This window comes from Anopheles coluzzii, chromosome 2, assembly GCF_943734685.1.
Source record: "Anopheles coluzzii chromosome 2, AcolN3, whole genome shotgun sequence".
Taxonomy (NCBI): domain Eukaryota; kingdom Metazoa; phylum Arthropoda; class Insecta; order Diptera; family Culicidae; genus Anopheles; species Anopheles coluzzii.
The window spans coordinates 5,083,298-5,107,380 of record NC_064670.1 but is presented as its reverse complement, the minus strand read 5'-3'; the positions used below and the strand labels follow the sequence as shown (position 1 = coordinate 5,107,380).

General features: G+C 45.9%; 4 protein-coding genes across 4 annotated transcripts in view; 2 read left to right on the top strand and 2 right to left on the bottom strand.

Moving 5' to 3' along the window:
• Positions 1-24,083, bottom strand: part of LOC120950462 (60S ribosomal protein L17) — a 195,683-nt gene that overhangs the window by 57,093 nt on the left and 114,507 nt on the right. The window lies entirely within an intron of this gene.
• On the bottom strand, positions 257-6,567 carry LOC120953133 (pancreas transcription factor 1 subunit alpha). Its single transcript, XM_040372839.2, has 3 exons — positions 5,378-6,567; positions 2,730-3,046; positions 257-587 (listed from the first exon to the last, which is right to left on the bottom strand). The coding sequence occupies exons 1-3, from the start codon at positions 5,797-5,799 to the stop codon at positions 427-429; spliced, it is 900 nt and encodes a 299-aa protein (XP_040228773.1). The 5' UTR covers positions 5,800-6,567; the 3' UTR covers positions 257-426.
• LOC120947505 (solute carrier family 35 member B1 homolog) lies at positions 11,935-13,515 on the top strand. Its single transcript, XM_040362882.2, has 2 exons — positions 11,935-12,375; positions 12,441-13,515. Exons 1-2 carry the CDS (start codon positions 12,174-12,176, stop codon positions 13,256-13,258), a joined length of 1,020 nt encoding a protein of 339 aa, XP_040218816.2. The 5' UTR covers positions 11,935-12,173; the 3' UTR covers positions 13,259-13,515.
• The window catches only part of LOC120947496 (uncharacterized), a 60,700-nt gene continuing 60,367 nt past the window's right edge, over positions 23,751-24,083 (top strand). The window contains exon 1 of the mRNA XM_040362865.2: positions 23,751-23,865. The gene's annotated coding sequence lies outside the window, so the exon portion shown is untranslated. The remainder of the gene's footprint in view (positions 23,866-24,083) is intronic.

Genomic DNA, 24,083 nt, shown 5'->3' with positions numbered 1-24,083 from the left:
TAACGCCGCTGGAGTTGACGACCGACGGACGGGTATGTGATGTTCGCAGCCGTGTAAAGGATTTACCGGTCCTTAAGTGTGTGTGTGCGAATGAAACGGTGTGAAACGGGGATGCGAGCCGTTGGAATGGAACAGGAAAGGGTTTCTGTTTGCCTTTTTGATTATATATTAATCAGTTACATCAGCAATTTACTCGATACACTGTTGCAACGTTTCTTTCACTTTCACAACGAAACATCGCTTGAAATTTTTAAGGTAAATAATATAATAAGGATACGTTTATTTACAATCCCATTTCCGGTAACATTAACACCGAAAAGAGTGACAGAGAGAGAGACTGTGTGTCAAAGACTAGATTGTTTTTTTGGTTGCACATATACGTTTGAAGATGTCGTTCCGACTGGACTGGGGACACGGTGGCCACCTCTAGCAGATTCCGTTCGTCGCGTACGCGGACGGACCGGCCGCGATATTGCGATGATTGCTGCGCGGATCCTCCGGGCGCCAAATGCGTGCAAAGTAGCGCCCGTTTGCGTTCCGATCGCCCTTCCGGTGCCAGGAAAGGGAGTGTGTCTGACCGCTACCACCTGCGAAAAAAAGGGGGAAGAGAAAGAACCACCATTAGCGTATTGTTTCGATGTTTTCCTACCCATTCCCGCACGGCGAACTGTGGAAGACTCTTCCCAAAGCGTCCAAAGGGATGGGACCCTCTCTGCAGAAAGCGTGCGCGATGGTGCGATTCGTTCCGGGGTTGAGGGTGGATCACATTTAAGGACACTATGTGTTCCCTCCCTTGCCTCCTCCTTGTTTTTGGTAGCCAAACACTCTCAACAACACAGTGACAGTGAGCCGACAGGGCTGCAGTTTGTTTACAAATCCCCCAGCTTTTAAGTGCTCCCTTTTAAATGTCTGTGTCTTCCCTTTGTTTTGTTTTCGGGCTACAGAACACAGCACAAGTTTTACGCGGGATGCAAGATAACAAATTGCCCGCCGCACGGAGAAGAACACGGGCATGTGCTCGCATTTCCCAGGGATCTTTACCGTACGGCGGCGAGGGCCTTTGCTTTCCTTTGCCCATCATCTCATGCTCATCATCATCCTCTTCATCATCGTCATAGTGGGCTGATGGAAAGCAGAAACATGATGGTGGTTGTTTTGCGTGTAGCTCCAACCCCGCAAGCGAGCCGCCGCGGTAGGAGTTTGCGCAAATGCGCACCAACTCGGCACGCAACCAATGGTCCTTTTTGCCGGGCGCCACCAACGCACGCGGGGATGGGCGTGAGAATTTGCCGCTTAGCGTGCAGGTGGTCCAAAAAGTTCCATCAAGTGGAGCGGATTTGTCGAGCATTAATAGTCTGTGAGCTGTGTGTGTATGTGCGTATTGGGATACGCCTGGCATTTCTTTTGCGTTCGCGTACGGGCGCCATGTTTTGTGCTGCAAGGCTGTGAGCTGTCGGTTTTGTATGGTGGTGCAACATTAAAGCACATTTAAAGGCATTTTAGAGCAATTCGTTACATATGCAATATATGGTAACATTTTACAAATTAAAATACAAACTCGACTGTATTTTATAAGATAAATTGTGTGTATTCCGGCGATTCCCAAGTAAACTGGCACATACCTTATAGCTATTGTTACACACGCGATTCTAAATTTCTTTTTTCACCAATCTGATCCTAGTAACCATTGTTTATCTTTCCACGTCAAAATAAGAAATTTCTGGAAACACGAATTATCCAGTCCGAACGGATATTCGGGTAAACGTGTAAGGATACATTTAGTATAAAAGTAGGCCATATTTTCTATAAAAACGCAGAAGCTCTTGGAGTTAAGAGGTTTAATTCCAACAACCGAGATAGGATAGAGCCCCTGGATCTCCAAGCCAAACACCCCCTGCATAGGCTTCCCAACCTTTGGATTAGAAGCAACTAGCGGGAAGGACTGGTTAGTAGGCAAAGAATCAAAGACTCTGTCCACAATTGCTGTTTGATTCTCCTCCGCTACGACCCTGCAACTCTTGCTGAGGGCCAATCCTTCGCGTGGCCTGCCGGAGAAGCTCGGTTCGTACCAGCTATAATGTCATATTTTCGATATGCAAACCTTTTCCAATCCATTTCTTTTACCTTTTCCGTACACGTACACCATTACAGATCACACTGTTCACTGTTCAATCAAACCCTTTGTTGCTTCTTCCACTACAGCTGCTAGATGAGGCGCAAAAACTACTCCCCTTTATACCCGCCAGCGTCGTATCATCCATTTTCAACCGGCAACCGAATAACGGGCAAACGCAAAAATGCATTCACCATTTCGTACTGTATGCTCTGTCACACCATTCCCGTAAAGGCGCATATGTTAGCAGCCCCGTTGCCTGGCCCCGTGTAGAAACACCGTGACACAATAACTGCATCAGTTACGGTTTCCGGTACATTAGTGCGATCCCTCTTCCCTCCCGTGGTACAGCCACGTTCAATACGAACGCAATCGAACCAAACGAACGGTCCCCCAAGCGGTGGTCCGGCCACACCGATGATCGACGGGGAAAGGGTCCATTCGCTACGGAACATTTGAGCTCTACCAAAACACAGCCGCCGGAGCCGGAGCCCTAACCTCTGGACTAACCTCTGCTGCTGGCTAGCAGTTGGCTAGCGGAGGCTGCTCGGTGTGCTTGCGAGGATGATCAAATGTAGTGCAATGAGCGGGGGTTTCCCTCGCAAATGGAACTCACCACGGACGATGAATTTCTTGGGCGGTTCCTTTACCGGCACCCGCTTGATACCGTTCGATCCGGCCTCGTTGCCGTTCTTGTCCTTGCGCAGCATCTCGCCGAGAAAGGAGATGTAGCTGATGGCCAGCTTCAGGGTGTCCACCTTGCTGAGCCGCTTCTCGTACGGCAGGGTGGGTATGTGGGTCCGCAGCCCTTCAAAGGCTTCGTTGATGCTTTGCATGCGGCGCCGTTCGCGTAGGTTCGCCGCCTGGCGCTGTTGGGCCTGCTGCGAGGCACACTTGGGCCGTCGGTACTTGGACGTACGGTTGCCGTACATGCTGCGGGAAGGGAGTAAGGAAAGAAGGCAATGTTAGGCGTAATTTGATGGGTTTTTTAAACGTTTTGGGATGTGTAATGGTAGATATCAATCGTGACTAGGATGAATTTTCTATGTTTACGTATTTTATACGAGCAAATAATGTTCTTCGAGTTCACTTTAACAAAAATGTACGCTAAGGTTTCTGTAACATTCTAGATTTCTTTTTCCTAGATTTCTTCTAGACATTTCTTTTTCCTAGATTTTTTTCCGAATACCCCAAAAAAGGAGATATTGGTCAGGTGTTAGTACTCATTCACTTATGTACCAGATCGCTACCGATGTAAGAAGACCGATGTGCAAGTACGTTTATCATATAGGATATAACGGAATCTACATTTAACGGTGAGATACCTTAAAGGACCTTAAAACAGAATGATAATAATAGACCAATTAATTTTCATTCTTTAGATGGAGATGAGGCTATTAAAAATGTGTTTCAAGCTAATCCATGTTTCATATTTCAGTTCATTTCCAAAGTTAACTGAGTTCAATTAACTGTGAACTGGATTTCATGCTTAAAAAGCTAGTACAAAGGACGTGTTCGTGCAGTGTACGACCTACTTGTCTGTTTGACCTTTGGTAGCAAACTCATCGAGCTACGGCTATAATTTTTTGGAGTACATTTTCGATTAGTACAGGGTTTTTCAAGTCATTTTCGATTGGGCACATAATTATTCACCTTCTCCAAGATGTTTTTCAACAGCAAATGGTCAAAAGGTGTAATTTATTTATTTATCTATCAACATATGTGGCTTGCACTCTTGAGACTGTAACAAATTAAGTACTGAAAACCCATCGTACACCTAAATCCTAAATTATTCCCCTTACATCTCCCTTGATCCAGTGTCGCCAAAATGGAAGATTTATAAAATGTTTTCTTTAAATGCGTTGGTCGTTAAATTAAAATCAAAGTGATGGGACCATGTATTGAATTGTCTGGTCATAGCTAGTAACGGTTCGTTGTATCCATATAAGGTACGCCTGTTCTCGCCAACAAGTAAGTTACGAGAGCGAAGAGGTCTCGATGGCGCGTAGATATTGATCTTCTCTAGTAAATATGGGACGTCTATTTCGTTTTTTTTAATATTTTGGCTGCAAATACACATTGGCTAACCTTGAAATGGTGTTCGAGCGTCTGTAGGCCAAGTAGAAGGCAACGCATTTTAAAGTAAGTCTTGTAAACTTCCGTTGCATTGCCTCTATTCTGTTAATCATCGAGGTGCAATTCGGAAAACAAAGAATTGAGCAATACTTCACGTGCACAAGACTAGTAAACAACGACTTAAGACATAATACATCATTACATTCACGGAATTGTCAAAAGATAAAACCTAGCATCTTGTATGCCTTCTTAACAGTGTTGTCAATATGTAGACGGAAATTTAAACTAGATAATTGATTCATAATAAAGATTCAGTTATTACACATGATTTTCAACACATCACAAAGAACTGTAAAACTGTACAATCCAGCTTGGGAAGTGTTGAAAATCATGTGGAATAATTGAAACATTTATGTGATGCAAATACTTGCGAGCAATGAAAAATGTGGTAGACATTGGATATTGCCTCGGAAAACCCTGTAAGATGGATCAGTTTTCCTTCGCTTGCGCGTATGGAGTGGTTTATGTTGGAAAGAAGAATTCGACCTAATATAAACACAAGTAACCTCCATAGGTTAGAACTTTAAATTAATTAAGCTGCTCTTAGATTCTGAAATGAACTTGATTCTTAGGTCCGACGGGATAGGGTCCTATCATTCACAGATGGTCAAAACTTCCAAAAAGTGGCATAGACTGGCCTACACCGATAATAGTTGTTGTTTGTACAGATAGCGGAGCTGACCCGTGGTACAGTCGTCAATTCGAACGACTCAATAACATGTCCGTCATGGGTTCAAGCCCAGAATGGACCGTCCCCCCGTAGCAAGGTTTGACTTTCCGGCTATGTGGTAATGAATTAAGTCTCGAAAGCCTGTATAGGCCGGCATGTCCCCGCGTGGGACGTTTACGCCAAAAAGAAGAAGAAGTTTTACAGATAGAAATAAGAATAAGAACAAGGAAGTTTTTTTTTAAATATGCAATAATTTAGAAATAGATCTGATGCTCTGAAAACTTCATCGTATATCGACAACTTGACTACTTATTTTCAAGATGTAGAGCGATGTTTGTTTAAAATTTCAAATATGTCCTTATATTTGATAGCATAAAAAAAATGCAATATATTATTACCAATATGTCGAGAAACTGATTTTGAAGTAACTCATAATTAAAGGACCTAACATCACTTACTCTTTCATGGAATCGTTATTCTCCTGATCGCTGTTGAACCCACAGTACGATTCACTGTCCGTGGTGTTCTCATCGTCGGCCAGGAAGAAGTCCGAACTGTTGGATGTGGTCGAGTCGACGTTGTTCGCCTGATGCAGATGATGCTGCTGATGGTGATCGTGCGACTGTGTGTCCGAATGGTAATCGTGCTGATGCCGATGATGACTGCTCAACTGCTGATCACTGTCCAGATGATGCTGCTGCTGGTGGTGATGGTGATGATGAAGGTGTTGCTGCTGTTGCTGCTGCTGTTGCTGCTGCTGGCAAGAGTGTTGCTGCAGATGGTGCAACGGCTGCTGACTTTGGTGCTGATGCACCGACGGCCCTTCGAACAGATGGCGGCTCATCACCGCCTCAAAGTCGAACGTATCCATCGAGAACATGGTGGGGCTTATTCTAAGACTAGATTGACGTGACTAGATTCGTCGTCGTTTTGGTTTCTTTGGCTTAAGCTCTAACACACATATGCTGCGCGTTTACATTCTGGAATGTGGCATTACCCTTCCTATGCTTCCGATTCCCCTTTTAATCATAACACAATCTTTCCCAGGGGGACACTTAACGCGCCTCGTTTACACGCCTGTTAAATTATCCGATTAAACACACTTTCCTGCTGTTCACACACACTACAACCACCTCTTGGCTGGCGCTCACTTTGCCGCAGTGTTGTCCACACCCAGCAACACCCACAGTTCCCACCGTGGCCACGTGGCCATTTGGTAAACACAGTTGGCTAGTTTGCTCGCTAATAGTGAGCCTAATTGGCGCAACAATGGACGCCTGTTTGCATACAAATCACTTCCTTTTGCTTTTGGGTCTGATCTTTCACTTAACTCGCACAAACACGCTGCACGCGGTCACAGCACGTGCCGGCCACTTGTCGATGGGGTAAATGGTGTAGAAGGTGTAAAGGGAACCACACGCCTCCTACACGCGGTACCGGAAGTGAGCTTCCAGCGCTTGAAAAACCGTTCGTCCCGGTGGCCCAAAAGCCCGATGATAACCCCAGGAGAGTCGACAAAGGACTAACCGTACCACGGCTTATACCCGGGCAGGTTTGGCAATGGCTAGGACCTTTGTCGAAGGGTGGAAAACGAAACAGGGCAGGCCATGAAAAGATGAAAAGAAAACAAATAGGGGTATTTGCATTCACGCTATGTGTGTGCGTGTGTGTGTGAGAGAGTGTGTGTGCTTGCGTACTGCTGTGGTAGGAATGGGAGAAAAGCGTTGCAGATGCGTTGCTCGGGAAATCTCACTTAAACCACGCCCGTTTGCGTCTGATTGGTTGGTTGATGGCGAACGCGCTGTCGCTGCATCGCTCCATGCGCACTGGAGGTCCTTACGCGAGCGAGTACTGCGGCAAGATGCATTGCCGCAATGGAACGTAAATCTCTTTTTTTTATCAATTTGTTGCTTTTGTAGGTACAGGTGCTTAACTGATGTTCAATTCAATTCAATAAAATAAAATGATATGATAATGTATTTCTATGACAGTAAGTTAAGCATAAAATAGGTTTAAACTTTCATTGTCATCTATTTCATTAGCTTCATTTATTGTATTGCTATAAATGCTTAATTTAACTGATTTAGTAATTTTTATTGATTATTCATAAAGTTTTACAGTTCATGTAATCATTGATGATACTTATTTCGTGCATGAGTTATTCATTATACATACACATCGATTGATTTGATTCTAGCTTTCTTGTTCACTTGTCATCTCTTTTCCTATATCTTTTATCTGTTACACATTCATTGACGCTTATTTATACTACAATTGAAAGATCCAGAATATGGAATCAATCTTCGTTCGGTTTTATAGAAGCTTATATTCTTCTTCTTCTAATGATAATTTATTAATATACTCTCCCTACTTTAACATAGATACTCTCCTTTCCAAAATCCAAACATTTCTTAGTGAAATATTTGCGGTTTCACACCGGCCACTTCACCCAGGGGGCACATTTTTGTGGGCTACATCCCACAACAATTCCCTCTCTCCCTCCCCCCCTCCCCGAAAGAATGTGGCCCACGTCGTGCTGCTCTTTTTACATCAATTTGTAGCTCATCCTACGCACCCCTATGAAAATCACACCCGTGCAGCACACGTAGACAAACACAGCTGCTGAGCTTCGGGTGGCAAAAACGGTGTGCGACACTTCCGTTCAGCAATTCAACATTCATCGCCCCTGTTTCCTCTGCCTGCAAAGGGGAATGGTCTAGTGGTGGTTGAAAATGTCCTTCTAAAGTGCGCTTGCGGGTGCAAATTGGTTTTTCCAGCGGGAGGTTTGTTTCTCCTTACCACCCCACCACCCAATTGAGTACTTGTTGGGCGGAGCGTATACGAAGGAATGTTGTACGAAAGACACGCACACACACACACACACACACACACACACACATACGCACCGTGCTTTCCTGGGAAATCTATACACGTTGCTATGGTAACGCGTTGGTACCGCGATGGTGCAAAGGAGCAGAATCAAAAGGATGACACTGCAAAGGGGATGTTACGTTTCCTGCACGTTGGAGACCATTTCCGGTCGTTTGCATATGAACACGTTTGCAAGGTGTTCATCACACACACACACACACACACACACACACACACACATATGGGGAATGCATTTACCCTACCCGTAAGAGAATTGAGCCATTTCAAAGGGTGCGCCAGCCACCTGCCCGATAGATAAGAGGTTTGGTTTGGCTACCCCTTTTCGTTTCAAGTCTTCTCACAACTGCGGAAAGTTATTTAAATGATGAGGGCCTTTCCATATTATCGGTATATTACATACTTTTTTTTTTCAAGAACACACTTCCACAAACCTGCAAACCTCAAATGCCATCTGGTGTATTCATTTTCGGGCACCGTTTTTACACAATCGAAATGAATGTAATTTTTCCATTGTTTCACCATAAATACAGACCGGGCCGATTGTCATAATGATAGTCATAACGCCATTTCCGGGATTCAACCCATGGCGGCCTTTAGCCCCGGGGGGGTACGTGTAAGGGTTATCAGTAGTAGGACCACACATCCCCTCCTCACTGCCACTGCCACCGGAAGGAGTTGGTTAGTTATTAAACATTCAAATGGTACTCCCTCTTTCGGCTGTAAGGCTCGATTTGGCCCCATTTTCAGGTGAATACGGTGCGTGAACATGTGTTCTATTGTTTCGCGTAGGATCGTGTGTTGTGTTAATTTCCCTCCGCGAGGGCGAGGGTCAAGTGGCAAGGTATCGATAATCGATGTCAAAGTTTCCGGGGGAGGTAGAGGGGCCACCGTAATGAAGCGTTTTACGACTGGAAACAGTTACCACCAGCAGCACCAGCGAAGGTGAAGGTGTTTGCATGTGTTCCGGTAGGTGCGTGTTTATCATGATTTGTTTCAGGTTTTTGTAAGGGGAAATAAAATCCTAATAAATGGATGGAATCTCGGAGTGGGAGTTTTGTATTGAATAGAAAAATCTAAATAATATACAAAAGACAAATATGCTTGTTATAGTTATTCATCTTACAAAATGCAACGAAATACGTTGAAATACAGCCACGTATTCAATTAAAGTGTAAGCAAGGGCCATCAATACAGTTCTTTCAACAGATTCAGGTACAGAAAATCCAACCAGTTTCCGTCATACCGACTGAGCAACCTCGGAACGTCGGTTCGGTGGGTTTCCGTGGGAAAATCGATTGCATGCAACATATGTGTCGAACCATTTATTACACCAAACCGATCCTGCCCGAAGGGAGTGAGTGTGGGTGGTGTGGTAGCCATCGTTGCAAACCGAATGATGATAATATATCATACTATCACTCACCCATCCACCCCTCCCTTCCATGGGCGATGCGACGAAGCGCAACAAACAACCCCACTGCGATGGTGGAGGGTGGGGTGACGATCAGTTTCGCCCCCGAAAATGTGTTCGATCAGTTCGACCCGAAATAAAAAGGAGGAAACACCTGAAGAGAAGAGAACGTGCGGAAAAAAAACATCGCCGAGGGGTTTATGAAGAAGAGAGTAAATAATAAACACTTCACTCTTGCTTCATCATCCCTGTCCCTTGGGGGCTTGAGTGCATTACACGCACACACAGCTTGCAGCATACGTTTTTTCCTATTTTTGCATTCCTCCCAACCACACACAATGGGGAAAAGCACACTCGAGTGCTTTGCCGCAAGTGAGATAGCTATCAAAATCAATACGCACGGGAAACGGTGCGTGGTTTCCGATCAAAATCTGGTCGCATGGGATATACTCGGTGAAGCAGAAGGGGAGGACAGTGGATAGGGAAACAATTTTTACAACTGAATAAACAACTAATCGCCTGATAATTATCGCTACACCCGACGGGCGCGAGGGAGATCCTTTTTCCCCCGATGCTCACGGGTTCGTCGCTTACGCTTTTCATTACGCTCTCGCGCGACCCTTCTTGCGTGTTTGCGCACAACCCCTCTGGGCGGGCGTGCAGGGTTCGATTGTATTCGAGGTTTTTTTCTATATGCTGTGTTAGTCCTTCTTCACATCCCGGATGCAGACAGTGATGTCCCAATGCGCACATCATTAAACCGAGCGCATCGGAAAACAATAATAACTTAATTTTGCGCCGGAACGGAAACGGTTCGCTGCCCCTTGGCTGAGGGCTGACCGCGGTCAGGGAAGGGGGTTTGCGTGTTCGAAGGCTTGCATGCCCCGCTTGCACAATGGGCTACCACCGGGTGTGGAAGAGTGATATTGTTGCGATGATAGTGCCGCATGAATGGTTCGTTTGCTTTTCTGCCGTTGGATCTTATCAGAAGCTGTTGTGATGTGCATAAGCGGCTAGAGGGATGTAAGGAAACTGCACGGTAATGGTTGGAAAATGTGAAAAGTGCATTGTTTAGCGAGAGATTGCTTGAGGATGGTGGTTAGCATACGGCCTTTAATAATAATAGTGGCAAAACATATAATTATGCGTGGGTCATGTCAAATGTCATAAAATTTTTTTTTCATTAATCCACCTAACAGGTCTGTTGCGGCTGAGTTCTGACTCTGAACATTTTTAAGGGCATAAATGAGCAGGAAGATACATATTCCGTAATAAAACGTCTCTGTTGAAATATTTTTCGAAGTAATAATCACATATTATTCGATTTATAGTCCTGAAATCGTTCGTTTTGATTACTAACAAATCAAAAAAATTGAACTGCAAACTGCTTGCTTGAATTAACGGATTTTATAACCACAAGCTGTTTGGCAGCCACGGGTGAAGTGGATCGGATTGTGCGTTCCGCAATCGAAAGCCCATCACTAGCGCTACAATGAGCCTCGGTCAGAGTGACCAGAAAGGCCGATTTATCTGTATTCCTACCGATTTTTGATATGCATACCGACTCACAGATGAGCCCCCTAAAACTATCGATTTCTCTTTTTTTCTACCGAAATTCACAAATTTTTCTGTAATACTGACCAAAACGTCATTTAACCATTTCCCAAATTGTTAATGTATTAAACTCCATGTGAAAATCACTAGCAACCAGAACCAGAAGTACAACCCAAGTGCCACAAATCCACTAAACGACCACTAAACGGCTTCTAAACGACTCAAGTTCTCTACCTAAACGGAATATAGAAAGACTTCGTTTAGCAGACGGCAAACGACTCATGCATTCTAAAAATAGCAAAAAAGCTGGTGGTGCTCTCTGTTGGTGGGATACCCAAACCAGTTGAGCTTCATTGCTTGGAGGAGAGCTTTCTCATTTCCTCTGTACTGTTGTACGGTTTCGCATTGAAGTTATGCATCGCTAGAACTAGAACGGCGATACGATTGTTTAAATACTAAACTCCAACGGAAACCACCAGCACTGAAGCAAGTGAGATTTGAGTAATGGTCGTTGGTGTTGATACCCGCGTATCTGACCACACGACCATTCATAGAGATTTTTGCTCGGAAAGTTCGAAGGCTATAAAGGTCATGAAAAGATTAAATTTGTCGAAACACATTGCAAGAAAAGGATAGCAGCAATATAATGATGAGTTTTAATACGCCATCTATTGATCAAACCAACGAAGCTGTGGAGCTTTCATTTTTTTCTATGGATATTCGATTTTCCAGTCGTTTAAGCTTAATCTGTGGCGCTTGGGAACAGAGGCAACAAAGAGCCGTGTCTGTACTTCATGAGATGTGATGATATAGGACGCGATGGTAAAACTTTATACGGGATTTGACAGATCCTTACCAACTTACAATCTTTAGTACAATTTTAAGATCGACACTTCAGAAAGGCCTCATGTGACTGCTATACACCAAATCTAAACTATCTCCTTTAAATAGATAAAAGATGTATTTTCTCGTGCTACTGAACTTTCGTAGGGCAGACTAGCTAATGTCCCCCCGCCTCCTCCGTTCAACACTTCAAAATCTACCGAAAACTCCCGAAAAAATCTTAAACTCCTACCGAAAACTACCGGTAAAATTTTGATGCGCCTACCGAAAACCGCCAAAATAATCTGGCCACACTGACTGTCAGTGCACGTTTTGTTTTGTATACGTTGAAGCTAATGTCAACAGCTGAATCGGCATAAAAAAGGTTTACGTGTTCTTTCGGGGATCTAATTCGCGCTGAGCGAAGGTTCGTACCTTTTGCGAAGCATCTCTATCCTATGTGGGACGTGCCATGCATTGTAATTGGATCTGATAGTGTTTAGTATTAGCTAAAATTCCAACCCCTTCTGCGCGTTATCTCTGCTCTCTGACACGATCAGTACGCGGCAGGCACGATGACGAACAACAAGCAAACGCTGGTAATCTCTGCTGTGGGCATCTTCGTGTGCTACTTTTACTTTGCGATACTGCAGGAAAAGATTACACGCGGCCGGTACGGTGACGAGCTGCAGGACGATGGATCGCGCGGCGAGCGGTTTACGTACATGTTGGCCCTGGTGGGCGTCCAGTGTGTGTGCAATTGGGTTTTCGCAAAAGGTTCGTATACAGTTGGAAGCACGATGGGAAGAGACCTTTAATTTATGTAATTGTCCTTCTTGCAGCACTTCTCATGATCACACCCCAACCGGAAGACGGCACACCGAAGGCGTACTATGCTAGCAGTGCCCTCACGTACCTGCTGGCCATGATTAGCTCGAACATGGCTCTGCGCTGGGTCGCCTACCCGATGCAGGTGGTGGCGAAGGCGGCAAAACCGATTCCCGTAATGTTGCTTGGCGTGCTGGTTGGACGGAAGAGCTACCCGATGCAGAAGTATCTCTTCGTGCTGCTGATCGTGGTGGGCGTGGTACTGTTCATGTTTAAGGACAGCAAAGCGACTACCGGCGCCGTACTCGAGCACGAAACCATCGGCCAGCTGCTACTGATCATGAGCCTTTCGATGGACGGGCTGACGGGTGCGATTCAGGAGCGCATGCGGGCCCACAGTGCACCCTCCGCCCAGCACATGATGCTGGCGATGAACGGCTGGAGCGCGATGATCGTGTCCGTTGGTCTGCTGGTGACCGGCGAAGGCAAAGCGTTCGTTCTGTTCGCTCTCCGGCATCCGGAGCTTTTCACGCACCTGACACTGCTGGCACTGACCGGGGCGCTGGGCCAGTTGTTCATCTTCATGATGGTGTCCTCGTTCGGTGCGCTCGCCTGTTCGGTGGTGACTACGACGCGCAAATTCTTCACCGTCCTGTTCTCGGTGCTGTTCTTCGGCAATGCACTGTCCGGCCGGCAGTGGGTTGGCGCCGTGCTCGTGTTTTGCGGTCTGTTTGCGGACATGTTTTTCGGGCGAAAGCCAGCCCCAGCGAAGGAGAAGCTGCAAAAGCAAAAGGACAAGAGTGAAGGCGAGCTGCTGGAAGCGAAACGCTGAATTGCCACTCTGCGTGTGAATGATTTATGCTGCAAGCATTTAACTTACGTGTAATTCCATCATGGTGCTAAAGCACCGTAAAGATAAGATGAAATCCAAACGATGCGCACACACCGTGACAGAAGGCTTCTTCCGAACCAACAAAAGATTCTACCTGCTATCCCCGCTGTAAACGTTATTACCTGTGTCCTTGAATAGTGTAGTTAAGCAAGGAAAAAAAAACATAGAACATAATAAAGAAAAAAGTCACACATTTATACGGAAGACAATCGGGGAAAAGATGTTCATTTTTGGTTGCACACGAAGCTATCACATTCCGGACGGGCGATCGATTTAGCACCCTGCACGTGCAAATTGAAACCCGCTTAACAGGGGCGGCAGTTAAAGAGCTCCATAGCATGTGTTAATTATGCTGGGCGAGTGTGTAACTTTAACACGACCGTGGAATGAAATGTACAGATGAGATGACACAAAAAAAGTAAAACTAGAACACAATTAACGGTTTTCCAGTGGCTTTCAAGCGTCCATTTCAATTGACGCTTCTCAAAAAGGCCGCCCCAAAAAAGACTATTTGGGCGCCGCGAACGGAGTATGCGCATTGCGTTACCATAGTCACACAAACATTGGTCCCTTTTTGCCGTTGGCCGTTTGTGGGTGTGTGTGCGGCAAAGCAGTTAGTGTGCAATGTTGTGACAGCTGACATCACACACTTGAAATTCCGCACCAGGAGTGTGAAAAGTAGGAACTTCTTTTCGTTCGTTCGAGGAGGTGGGCGTAATCGGTATCGGTACCGTTATTCCGTGACGTGATAAGCAGTCTTGCTCGGATAGCAGCCAGTGCACCGAGGTACGCAAAAGACCGATAAAGGGCGATTTTCGGCCGGCTGATAAACCGTTCAGCGCGTTAGCGTACCCTGCGTCAATGAAACACCAGGCGTCCGCTTGAAATCCCTTACCAAATCACACGCAATCTGTGCTACGCTACGTTTGTGTGTAAGTGTGTGTTACTGAGAAGAAAAAGGAGAGAGAGAGAGCAAGATAAAAAGCAAATGAGCGAAAGAGCCGGAGAATGGTGCAAAAAATGTCAAGCGTTGCTCGTGTCCTACTAAATTGAAAATAGTGTTTGCCGCCACTTGTGTATGTGTGTGTGTGTGTCTGTGGGCCGTCCGTCCGCCACTGTTCCATTCCGCTGCCTGCGTGCGGTGGTGATTCTCGCGTTACGCGTTTTGGCTGTGCGTCACGCGGGGTGGCTTTGGCACATTTGTGTCTTCTCTTCGCTGCCCCTCCTGCCCATCCCGTACACCAGTCTCCCCCCCCCGCAGAGCGTTTGCCACACTGTCCTTTCCAGTCGGTCAGCCGAGCGCGAGAGGTTAAATCGGTTCGTGCCGTCTACTTGGCAACACGCAGCCTGGCTCTCACGTTCGCCCATCATCGCGTGCCGCAGTCAGTGTTCTGGCTGAGTTTTCAGTCCGGGTGATTTTATTTTAAGCAGTGAAGCATCGGCTTCTTCTTCCGGGGTATCGCCGTACCGCCCGCATCAGTGTTTTTTGGCAACTTCAGGTGCGCGGTGCACAGGAATCGAAGCAGCGGGGCTGCCCCAAGTGACTCGGGTTTGCTCGGTTTTCCACTTCCCCGCGGTGCTGTTCTAGTAAGTATCGAGATGTCGTAATCGTGTTTGTATCGCAGCAGCCTACTTTTCGCTGAAGCCGTGAGGGATGCTTCCTCTCAGCCCCAAGCAAGCTCGATGGAGCAGCAAATGCCTCGACCGATAGAGCAATCTGGCGGCTGTTTGGTGAACGGATGTGCGAAAATGTGTGAAAATGAAATCCTATAAAAAGAAAACCACCCGTACACGGGAGTGAAATCCGCGTTTCGTCGCTTCAAATGAGGCTTTACACATAGCTGTGTGTGTGTGTGCGTGTTTTTCTTTTCACACTCCCGCCGTCACAAGAAAGCGAAAAGTGGCCACGGCTCTCTACAGCGGGGCAAGTGGTGGTGTTTTTGTGGTGTGCCCAAAATACGTACACACACGTGTGTGAATGCGGCGAAATCGAAACCTCCTGCCGCCTGTTGGCTTGGTATTGGTGAGTTGCTGGTCTGTGTTGTTGGTGAGCTGTCAAAAAAAGGGAAGCAAAAGGATTCTGTGCACCAGCCGCAGTAGCAGCAGCAGCAGCAGCAGTAGTTGCGAGCGCGAAAAACAGTGGTCCGCCGTGCTTCGTGTCCCCAAACGGTGTCGGTGCCCTCAGAAACAACTCCAAACTGCGGCAAAACCGCGGTCGTGTGTTGGCGAAGGCGTTTTGCGGCACGCCAGCGTGTGTGTGGCGAAGGTTAATAATCCTTACAACGTGCGGGTGTGCGCGTGTTGTGTTGTGGATTTGCATCGATTTCTATTGACTTGCTGCGATTCAGTCGGTTAATTTCCCGGTGAAAACGAGCGGTGGAAAATCACAACAACCAAGCGTGGAAAGGAGGAGCGCAAAGGCAAAAAGGTAAAAGTTTCGTTCGTAATAATCGTAATAATCGTAATCGTTCGTAATAAAACCGCGGTCATACTCATTGTGAAAAGCCTTTGGAAATCCGCCCCGCGAGTGTGTGTGTGTGTATGTGGAGTACAGTTTCCGCAGCAACCCAGCCCCCGGCCTGCTTGACGTGTCTGATTTATGTAATCCGATCGATTTTCTTTAAAACATCATACCCACTGGCTGTTGTTTTTGTTATTGTTGCTGTTGTGTGTGTGGTGGTGCAAAAGGGGGAAGACATTTTCCACGCTGCAGTCGTATTTTGGTGCAGTGCCTGGTGGTGCCGCCGTTTTCACCTGCTCCTGGTCAGTGGGTGAGGGGGATTAGAACGTTCCACCGTTTTCACCAGACAACTCGTCTCCGTCTCGGAGTCATCTTGTGCTGCTGAAAAGCTGTATCGTTTTTTGTTTTGCTTTACATTCCTTGCCAAAATGAGAATCCGTTGTGTTGCTTCCCTCACTCGAAAATGCATTCCCGTTTGCAACGAAACCCCCCCCCCCCCCCCCCACACGGAATGATGTCAGAGAGAGTGAACAAGAGGATGCAGTGAAGCAATATTTACTGACACAAACACAAACAATCCCTTCCTGCCTCATTGCCATTTGCCACTTGCACTCGAGTTTCTCACCACTAATTTGCCACTTTTAATCCCAACCGCTTTCACTTCATCACATCACATTGGCAAAAAGTGCATCCGAATCCGTTGGTAAGGGCCCCCCGCCTGATGCAAGTGGGTGGCCTGGGGGCCTAGGTGGGGTTTGGTTGTGTACGAAAATAAAATAGCTCACTTGTGATCATAAACAAAGGCAACGGCATGCAAAGCTGGGTTGGATGATTTTACGTGCAACTCACACTGTGTGTGTGTGTGTGTGTGAGTGTGTGCACAAGTGGCAAACCAAGCGGACCAAGCGGACCAAGAAGAGGTGTGCCGAACCGAGTTTCGTGCGGTGTGGAAAATAATTAAGTCCGCAAATACAGCTGCAGCCGAAAACTGGGTGATGGGTTAGTAGCGTGTTGTTTGCCTTTTTTTTTTGTTTTTGCTCTGCCTCATCGCTCTGCTCAGGTGCAATCGTGACGCATTAAGGGCAGAGCGCGATGGTTTTACCTTGGGCTTAAGGTGGTGGCGTTTTTTTCCCCCTTCTTAGAAGAACGCTCGTCACGAAAGCGCGCACGTGAGCCTTCTGAGAAGGGTTCGATTTGTGCGGCATGAGGACTATTGAGTGCTTTCCTTATTCAATTAATTAAAACGAACGAGATTGAAAGGAATTGGAAAAGTGTGAATGGTTGTTGGAAAGTTTTCTTAACTTGTGTGGGCGATAATTTTACTAATTAATTTGACCAATTGTAATTTTAATCTCTACAATCGGTGTCATCTGTCTCAGTAGAATGCTTTTGCATCGATAATCGAGTTGTAGTTTGGACCCTTCCGATTTCGATCTGGTTGAAATTCTTTGCCAGTTAAAAAAGAGCAAAGATTATTTACTATTCACCAGCCCCACCACTCTCCCGCACGTGGAATCTCTCAAGTGGAGCAAAGTGTGTTGTTGTTTTATGATTTGAGCTTCAATCGTGGCAAACCGTCGCCCCGCAATCCGCTTTGCGCGCCACCGTGCGATGCGTGCTCCGTGCGATGCGCGTGGAAAAACGATGCTGCTAAAACACACGCGCCCTTGAACGCGTTTAATGTCCAACTTTCAGCGTGCCAAGCGGCGCAGTTCCCGGCCCGGAAGTCGGCCACATGACGATATTTGGTTTGGTATATTGTTGGCTGGGTGTTGGTGTTTTGTTTCCTACCGCACCGCAGCTCATTTGCACGGTCTGGTGAAGAAAGTCAGCCCGAATGAGTCAGGCGAGAAGGTGTGAGGGGGGAGCTTAGCAATCTTGGTCGTTTCGGATTTCCGTCTCGGGTAATACCGGAATTTTTTATGGCAATTTTGCATGACGTTTGTTTAACATTAAAATCATTCCACTGTGGTCGGATTCGCACTGGAGTGAAGGATAAGGAAAATAAATTTAAGTTAATTGTTGTCGGGTTTCCCCCCCCCCCTTCGTCTTGGTTGCTTGCGGGTTCATTCTGCTCCATGCTACTCTACGCACGGGAGGTCGGCGCCTTCTGCGGTGCTTGGTGAGGCGAATCGAATTAATGCTGACGGCTGCGCTACCCGTCTTCCTTTGGCCGATGGCTCAGCATGGCCAACAAAAAAAATGCAAACAATTCCCTCAGATATGGGGAGCAACACGCACAGGGACACAGGCACACGTGAGCTAACAACTGTGCTATTGCTCATCGTTTGCTGGCTGGCTGACAGGCTGGCGCCAATCGGCCTGGGAATGCAAAAAAGCGACGCTGGAAAGAGGCCGCCCCAAGCACCAAGTAAGTAAATGCTTGCAACTGTGCATTTTCTCGATGACGCTTGCAGTCGATCGGTTTTGCTGCTCTTTTTTTATGTCGCGTGCGTTACTGTGGCGGCTCGGGAGGGACCAATTGTTGGGTGTTAGTAGTTCGTGCCGCCGTGAAGCGTTGAATTCAAAGGTCACTGGAAGCTCCAATTTTGGCACCGTGAGTGGTTTTCTCTCTTTTGGTTTTGTTTGGTTTTTGACTGTAAGAGTGTGTTTGTGAAACTTTGCTGAGTGCGTCATAGTTCCCTCATAATTACCAACATTCCACTGACTATGAATGTCTCATTATAGAATATCTTGTCTTTCGGATGATATTTTATTTCGAAATATCACTTAAATATATGTTTAGGCGAGTAGACAGCATCTCATCCTAAACCACAATATATTCGGAAAGGGTTTGAAGCCGTTCGCCAGTGCCAAGAGCACAATCAGCTGGAGTGGTTTGATGAACTCCAAACCGGCCACACTCCAAACGGGCTACTATCATGCTGAAGGTCATACAAATTGTAACCAGCCAAAAGAGCAGCCATGTCCATCCCCACGAGCTAACTTGTCAATTGAGCGGTGTGTTGTCCCGGGCCCGGGATTCATCTATTTGCCATGCAAACCAATTGAAACCAGCATCAAACCGAACGCTTGACGTACGCGTTCGCATCACAGCAAATTGATCGACACACGAGCAGAGAGAGAGGGTGAGATAGAGAGTGAGGATGGAAAATCATCTGTTTCCATCACAATTGGGTGATGTTGTTTGGTCGATGCAATGCACGAGTGTCTCTGTGCGTGTGTTATTTCACGCCTTTTCACCCAATCGCGCTGTGTGTTTACACTCGCCGGCAAATTGCAGGCAAATGCTTCGGACCGGGAGAGGAGAATCATTCTTACGTTCGTTAAAATCAACTTCCGATGAAATGTAAACACAAGAAGCGTATTTTGCACGGCCCAGTAAGCAGTGAAACGGGTAGAGGTTGGATTAGAGATACATAGAGTTTATTTTTAGAGCAAAGAGTTAAGATAAATAATTATAGCAATTTCGCTTCAGAAACTGCCTCAGACACGTGCCGAGGTTGTTGTCCTTGACAAAAAGGGGTGAAAAAAGTAGACGCTTTGTTTATGTTCTTTTTTTTACTGTCCGTGTGCACTACAAATCTGCAAAGGCATTAGTGCCGAGGAGAGTCGGAAGAAGAGTTAAACACTAATGAAGCTTATCTCTTTACGGAAGAAGTATCAGGCGGGCAAACGGGGCAGATTGCACTTGACCGGTCGTTCTTTTGTGCATTCTCCGGCTGTACTATATTGTTTGGGGTGGGAATGGAGAGCCAACGTCAATTAGGAGGCCCATTTTCATAATTCAGGTTGATTTGATACATTTTAATGAGTTCAAATGGTGGCGTTGCACTTGCAACTGCGAGAGCGTTGATGAAAACTGAATTTGAATGGCTAGAACATATAGTACAGCTAAAGCATTATTAATTTTTCGTAGGTTTGGAATGGTTTTTTGAAAGATTTTTGAGGTTAACGTAGACTGGGAGAACAGTCAAAATAACGATTGAACCACTCGTCTTTACAAGAGAGCACTGCATCTACTAGTGTTACTCAACTCGTGTTAACAAGCAGTCGAATGGATAAGAATTTGGAACAGAAACATATCTTACAGTTTACTATAATAATCAGTACTGCAACACAAGAACTTCTAGCTACTTGTGCGTTGATTGACTTCATTCCTTATGCAAATCTCTTTGCTGTCAAGTATTTTTTTTGCAATTTTTCTCCATTCTGACCCATAAAGTGCCCATTACCGAAGGCACAACACATGCTGGTGAATTTTACATAACCCGTTTCAACGTTCAACGATTTGAAAAAGCGAACCCTTCTTATGGTGAATAATTAACCATCGACCGACCGGCAAGAAGCCCTTGCTCACATGGCACCATGGTTGTACGCGTCAGAATGGTTCCGATTTTTACCTCAATTTGCGTGTCACATGGCACTCTCCCATTTGGGTCGTTGGGAGTAAAACGTGCCCAGCAACAACGTGTCCCTTATTGTGGGGTCTCAAAAGCACACCACATTCAAAGCGCGACTGCAAAAAGAGGCTATAAGAGAGAGAAAGAAAAAAAGGAAAAACGCCCACTTCGCCGAAATGGGTGGCTCAGGTGAGCGTGTTAACAAACCGGCCCCGGTCCCGGTGTACAGCCCGTGCTTGCCGTGGCAACACTTCGTTAGGTCGCGTGCGTCTTGACGACGACGCAGGATATCGATTTACGTTTCGCCGCTGTACGACTGCACCCAGATTGGCCGACCAGAAGCTGACATAAGGGTGCTCTAACAGCAGCAGCAACTGGCAAGTGGATAGAAACGGTTGAATATATGCGGCGTGCGGGCTACTAGTACTAGTTTAGTGTTTTGACTGTTTGTTTTAGGTGTTGGGCTTGATGAGCTTCAAAGCACAGTGAGTGGGGCGCGAGGGGCTGAACACACTGCAGCAGGGAGCCATGAAGCCGAGGCAGAAAAGGGTAATTTTTTGTCTACAGGCTACAGGACGAACAACAGTGACCCGAACATAACCCGAGCTGCAGAAACAATAATGCGAACGTGGCGACAAACGAATTATGGTGACACTTTTATGGGCCCCATGCTCTGGACTGGTTAACGATTATTTGCTGAAGAGCTGTTTCTAAGTTGTCCATGTTTTTCTTTGCTAATTGAATTGACAAACTATGAAACGGTGAAGCTCTTCGGACGTCAGCCGGCTGAGGAGGGATGTAAATTGCTCGTGCTGCGCTAGCTATTAATTGTTTTAGATGAACAACCCCCATTTCGACTCCCCATTTCTCGTACAATTCCTCTGCAATCAAACAAATGAAAGTCGTAAATGAAGCTCCGAGCATCAGAAACGGAGCATCAGAGGCAATTTTTCAATCGACATCATTCCAGTTGGCAACATTTTGTGCACATTTCGTCTTCATCCTTCCCCCCCATCGGGCGGGAGAGGATCAGATGACAGTCATTAAATTGATGCTAAACATTCACATCCTGTCCCTGTGACCGTGAGTTCATTGTCTGTCCGTACCGTACCACGATTGCAAATGTTCCATTTTTCGCAAATATTCTACACATGCTGTCTATGAATATACTGTATGTTGGATTTTGTTTTTCTGTTGAATCCTATGCGCATATTATTAACATTTCACATGTAGTGTATTTTCAAACCCCCATCAACCCCCATGGCTGTACTGTGAAGAACCTGACTGTACTCATCCGATATCCGTTTTTTCCGCTCCAATTACAGAGTGTCCCTGGTGGCAGCTTGCGTGGGAAAAGCCGATCCGATTGCTCACAACCGCTCGCTCCTACACTTCCATCAACGCACCGTGGCCACGTCCTGTCAGAAACCTCAACCAAGCATCGCTCTACTAGCTCCCGTCGTACGTCGGTAACGCTTCGTAACGCTCCATAACGCATCGTTCAAGCGCAAGCTCGTGCGCACGTGATCGTGAAGAATCGTAGTGAGCGATGCCGTGTGTTGCGTTTGAAAAAGTGCTGTTGTCGGAATTGTTGGCAACAGTTCAACTTCCTTTCCCACTCAATTCATTGGCGCGCGCGTTGACTGTCGAACACGAAAAACGAAGAGGAGCAAAAGAATTTCCGTTAAATGTGTCACATTTGTGGCCAGTTGCTAACTTGAGTTTTTTTCGGTTTTGTTTCTTATATTCCGTGTGCGGTATGGTCTTTGTTGAATCGGTAGCAAATTAGTAAACGTCACGTCCGCGGCGTGCCGAATTCTTTTGCGAGGAAACAGCTGTTTCTTGACCCCGATGAAACGTCACTGGGATCAGCAATTACGTGCGGTTCGTTAACCGCTTTCAGTTTCTCAAAATAACGAAGAAAAGTGATCCGTGACGTGAAAGTGTATTCTTAATTACAGCTTAAATTTGTGTTTTATCCTACAATTTTCAGGAAGTTATTTATTGTTCTTTTTAAGTGTTTTAATGTTGTGTAAATGAATAAGTGTTTAAAGTGAATGAAGGGAACGCGATGAAAAGTAGCGCTCAAAAGTGATCCACAGTAGATTATGATTCTGAAAGCTTGTCCCAGCTCCAAAGTGTACACAGTGAGCACCATTATAGTGACGATTGGTCTTCCGACAACGAAAAATAAGTAAGAACATCAGTGACTGATCGGTAGTTCAAGGTAGTTTGTTTTCGTGCTTTGCTTTAAGGTGTTTACCGCCGCATTTGTGTCGGTGTTTAGTGTCGGGTGCTTAGGGCAAGAACGTGTAACAAGTGTGGTGAGGTGACATTATCACCTCGGTTTGATTTGCTTCGTGTAATCAGTCAGCGTTAGTCATCATAGCTTCCAAAACGGCATCCGGTAGCGGTTGGCGAGCAAGCAGCAAGGTGTCCCAGGAAGGTACGTTGACATGGAGACAGAACCTTTATCTATCGGTTATCAAACTTTACCGTAGAATTTGACCGATTGACACATACATCGAACGTAAGATAAAGATATGTATCTTGCGATGTTGGTAAAAATTTTGACCCATTTTATTTTTACCGCACTTGTTGACAGTGAGTGTTCTTTTTCAAATTATATTTGATCATTTTGCAACAATACCTTGCCAAACTTATGACCTAGTTAGAATGAGGTTAACAGATCTATTGGGAGCAAGAAGAAAAAGCAAATGAGGCCAATTGGCTCAAAATCTCTATACAAATATAGAAAAGAAAGAAGAAAAAGATAAATAATATAATTAGGTCTCATGCAAAGAATTTTTGTAAATTGCATTTTTCTGCTTCATTTCTCGACTAGATGTAAGCGATGATGGAGCCACCGGAAGCTACGACGATGGTGCGACCACGCGACGCGGCCGGTTCCGTGTGTCGGCACCATCGACCGGCCCACCAGAAACCACCGTAGGTCGGTTCCGTTTGATTCCCCAAACTGGTACGTAAAGCATCGACAATCGATTCGCAGATTGCACGACTGTCTAATGTTACCACTGTCTACCTGCCATCGCACAGGAAACTACGGACCGACCTCGCCCTTTTTGCAACGCGGCCGATTCTCCGTCATACCGGAGGAACCACAAAACTCGCCGGGTGCGTCGGCCCTCACACCACCAATCATCACAACCACGGTCGCACCTAGGCAGGGCTCACCCGACTGGGACTTTGATGATGATAAATCCGTAAGTATAAAGTAAAGGCTTTATTATTATATGGGATGTATTTCAAAACATGTTCGTTCGTTCGTTGTATCTTTTTGAACTTTAAGAATGATGCAAATGCTGTTAACGTTTCTTTAAATAACATATTATTATAAGGGTACAAACATAATAATTGCAGTTATTATACATCTGAACTCTCTGAAGCAGAAATAAATTTAACGTTCAAACCCAGTTGCGTCAAATACGCAACTGGAACCACGTTACGCCAGTGAAGAAATCAACCCATTCAACTAAACACGCACCACTGGCGAAGCGTCAACGATGAGCAGGGGTGGTAAACATTCCACACACACATACACGTACATCACTGTGCATTCGTGACTTTTACCTGGAAAGGGGCTTGGGTGACGATTCCGCGGACGCGTGTGTTTTTGTTTTGTCTCTTCGTACAGTGCAGTCGTGTGTTGTGCGCGAGCTCCTAGCAGCGATTATTGTTTATTCTTTTCGTCAACAGCTTGTGTACGGTTTTTGCGTGTTTTATTCGGAAAGTTGTTTGAATGTTGGGTTTGCCCCATTCTACCTATCAGTGTGTCCATTTTGCTCGTAATACGCAATCGGATGCAGTTTCCCATGTGCGTGAGATAATAGTGAACCATACACGCACACACACACGCACACACGCACCTACCAGCAAGTACACACAGTCTTAGCAACAAGCATAGAAACTGTCCATCGAA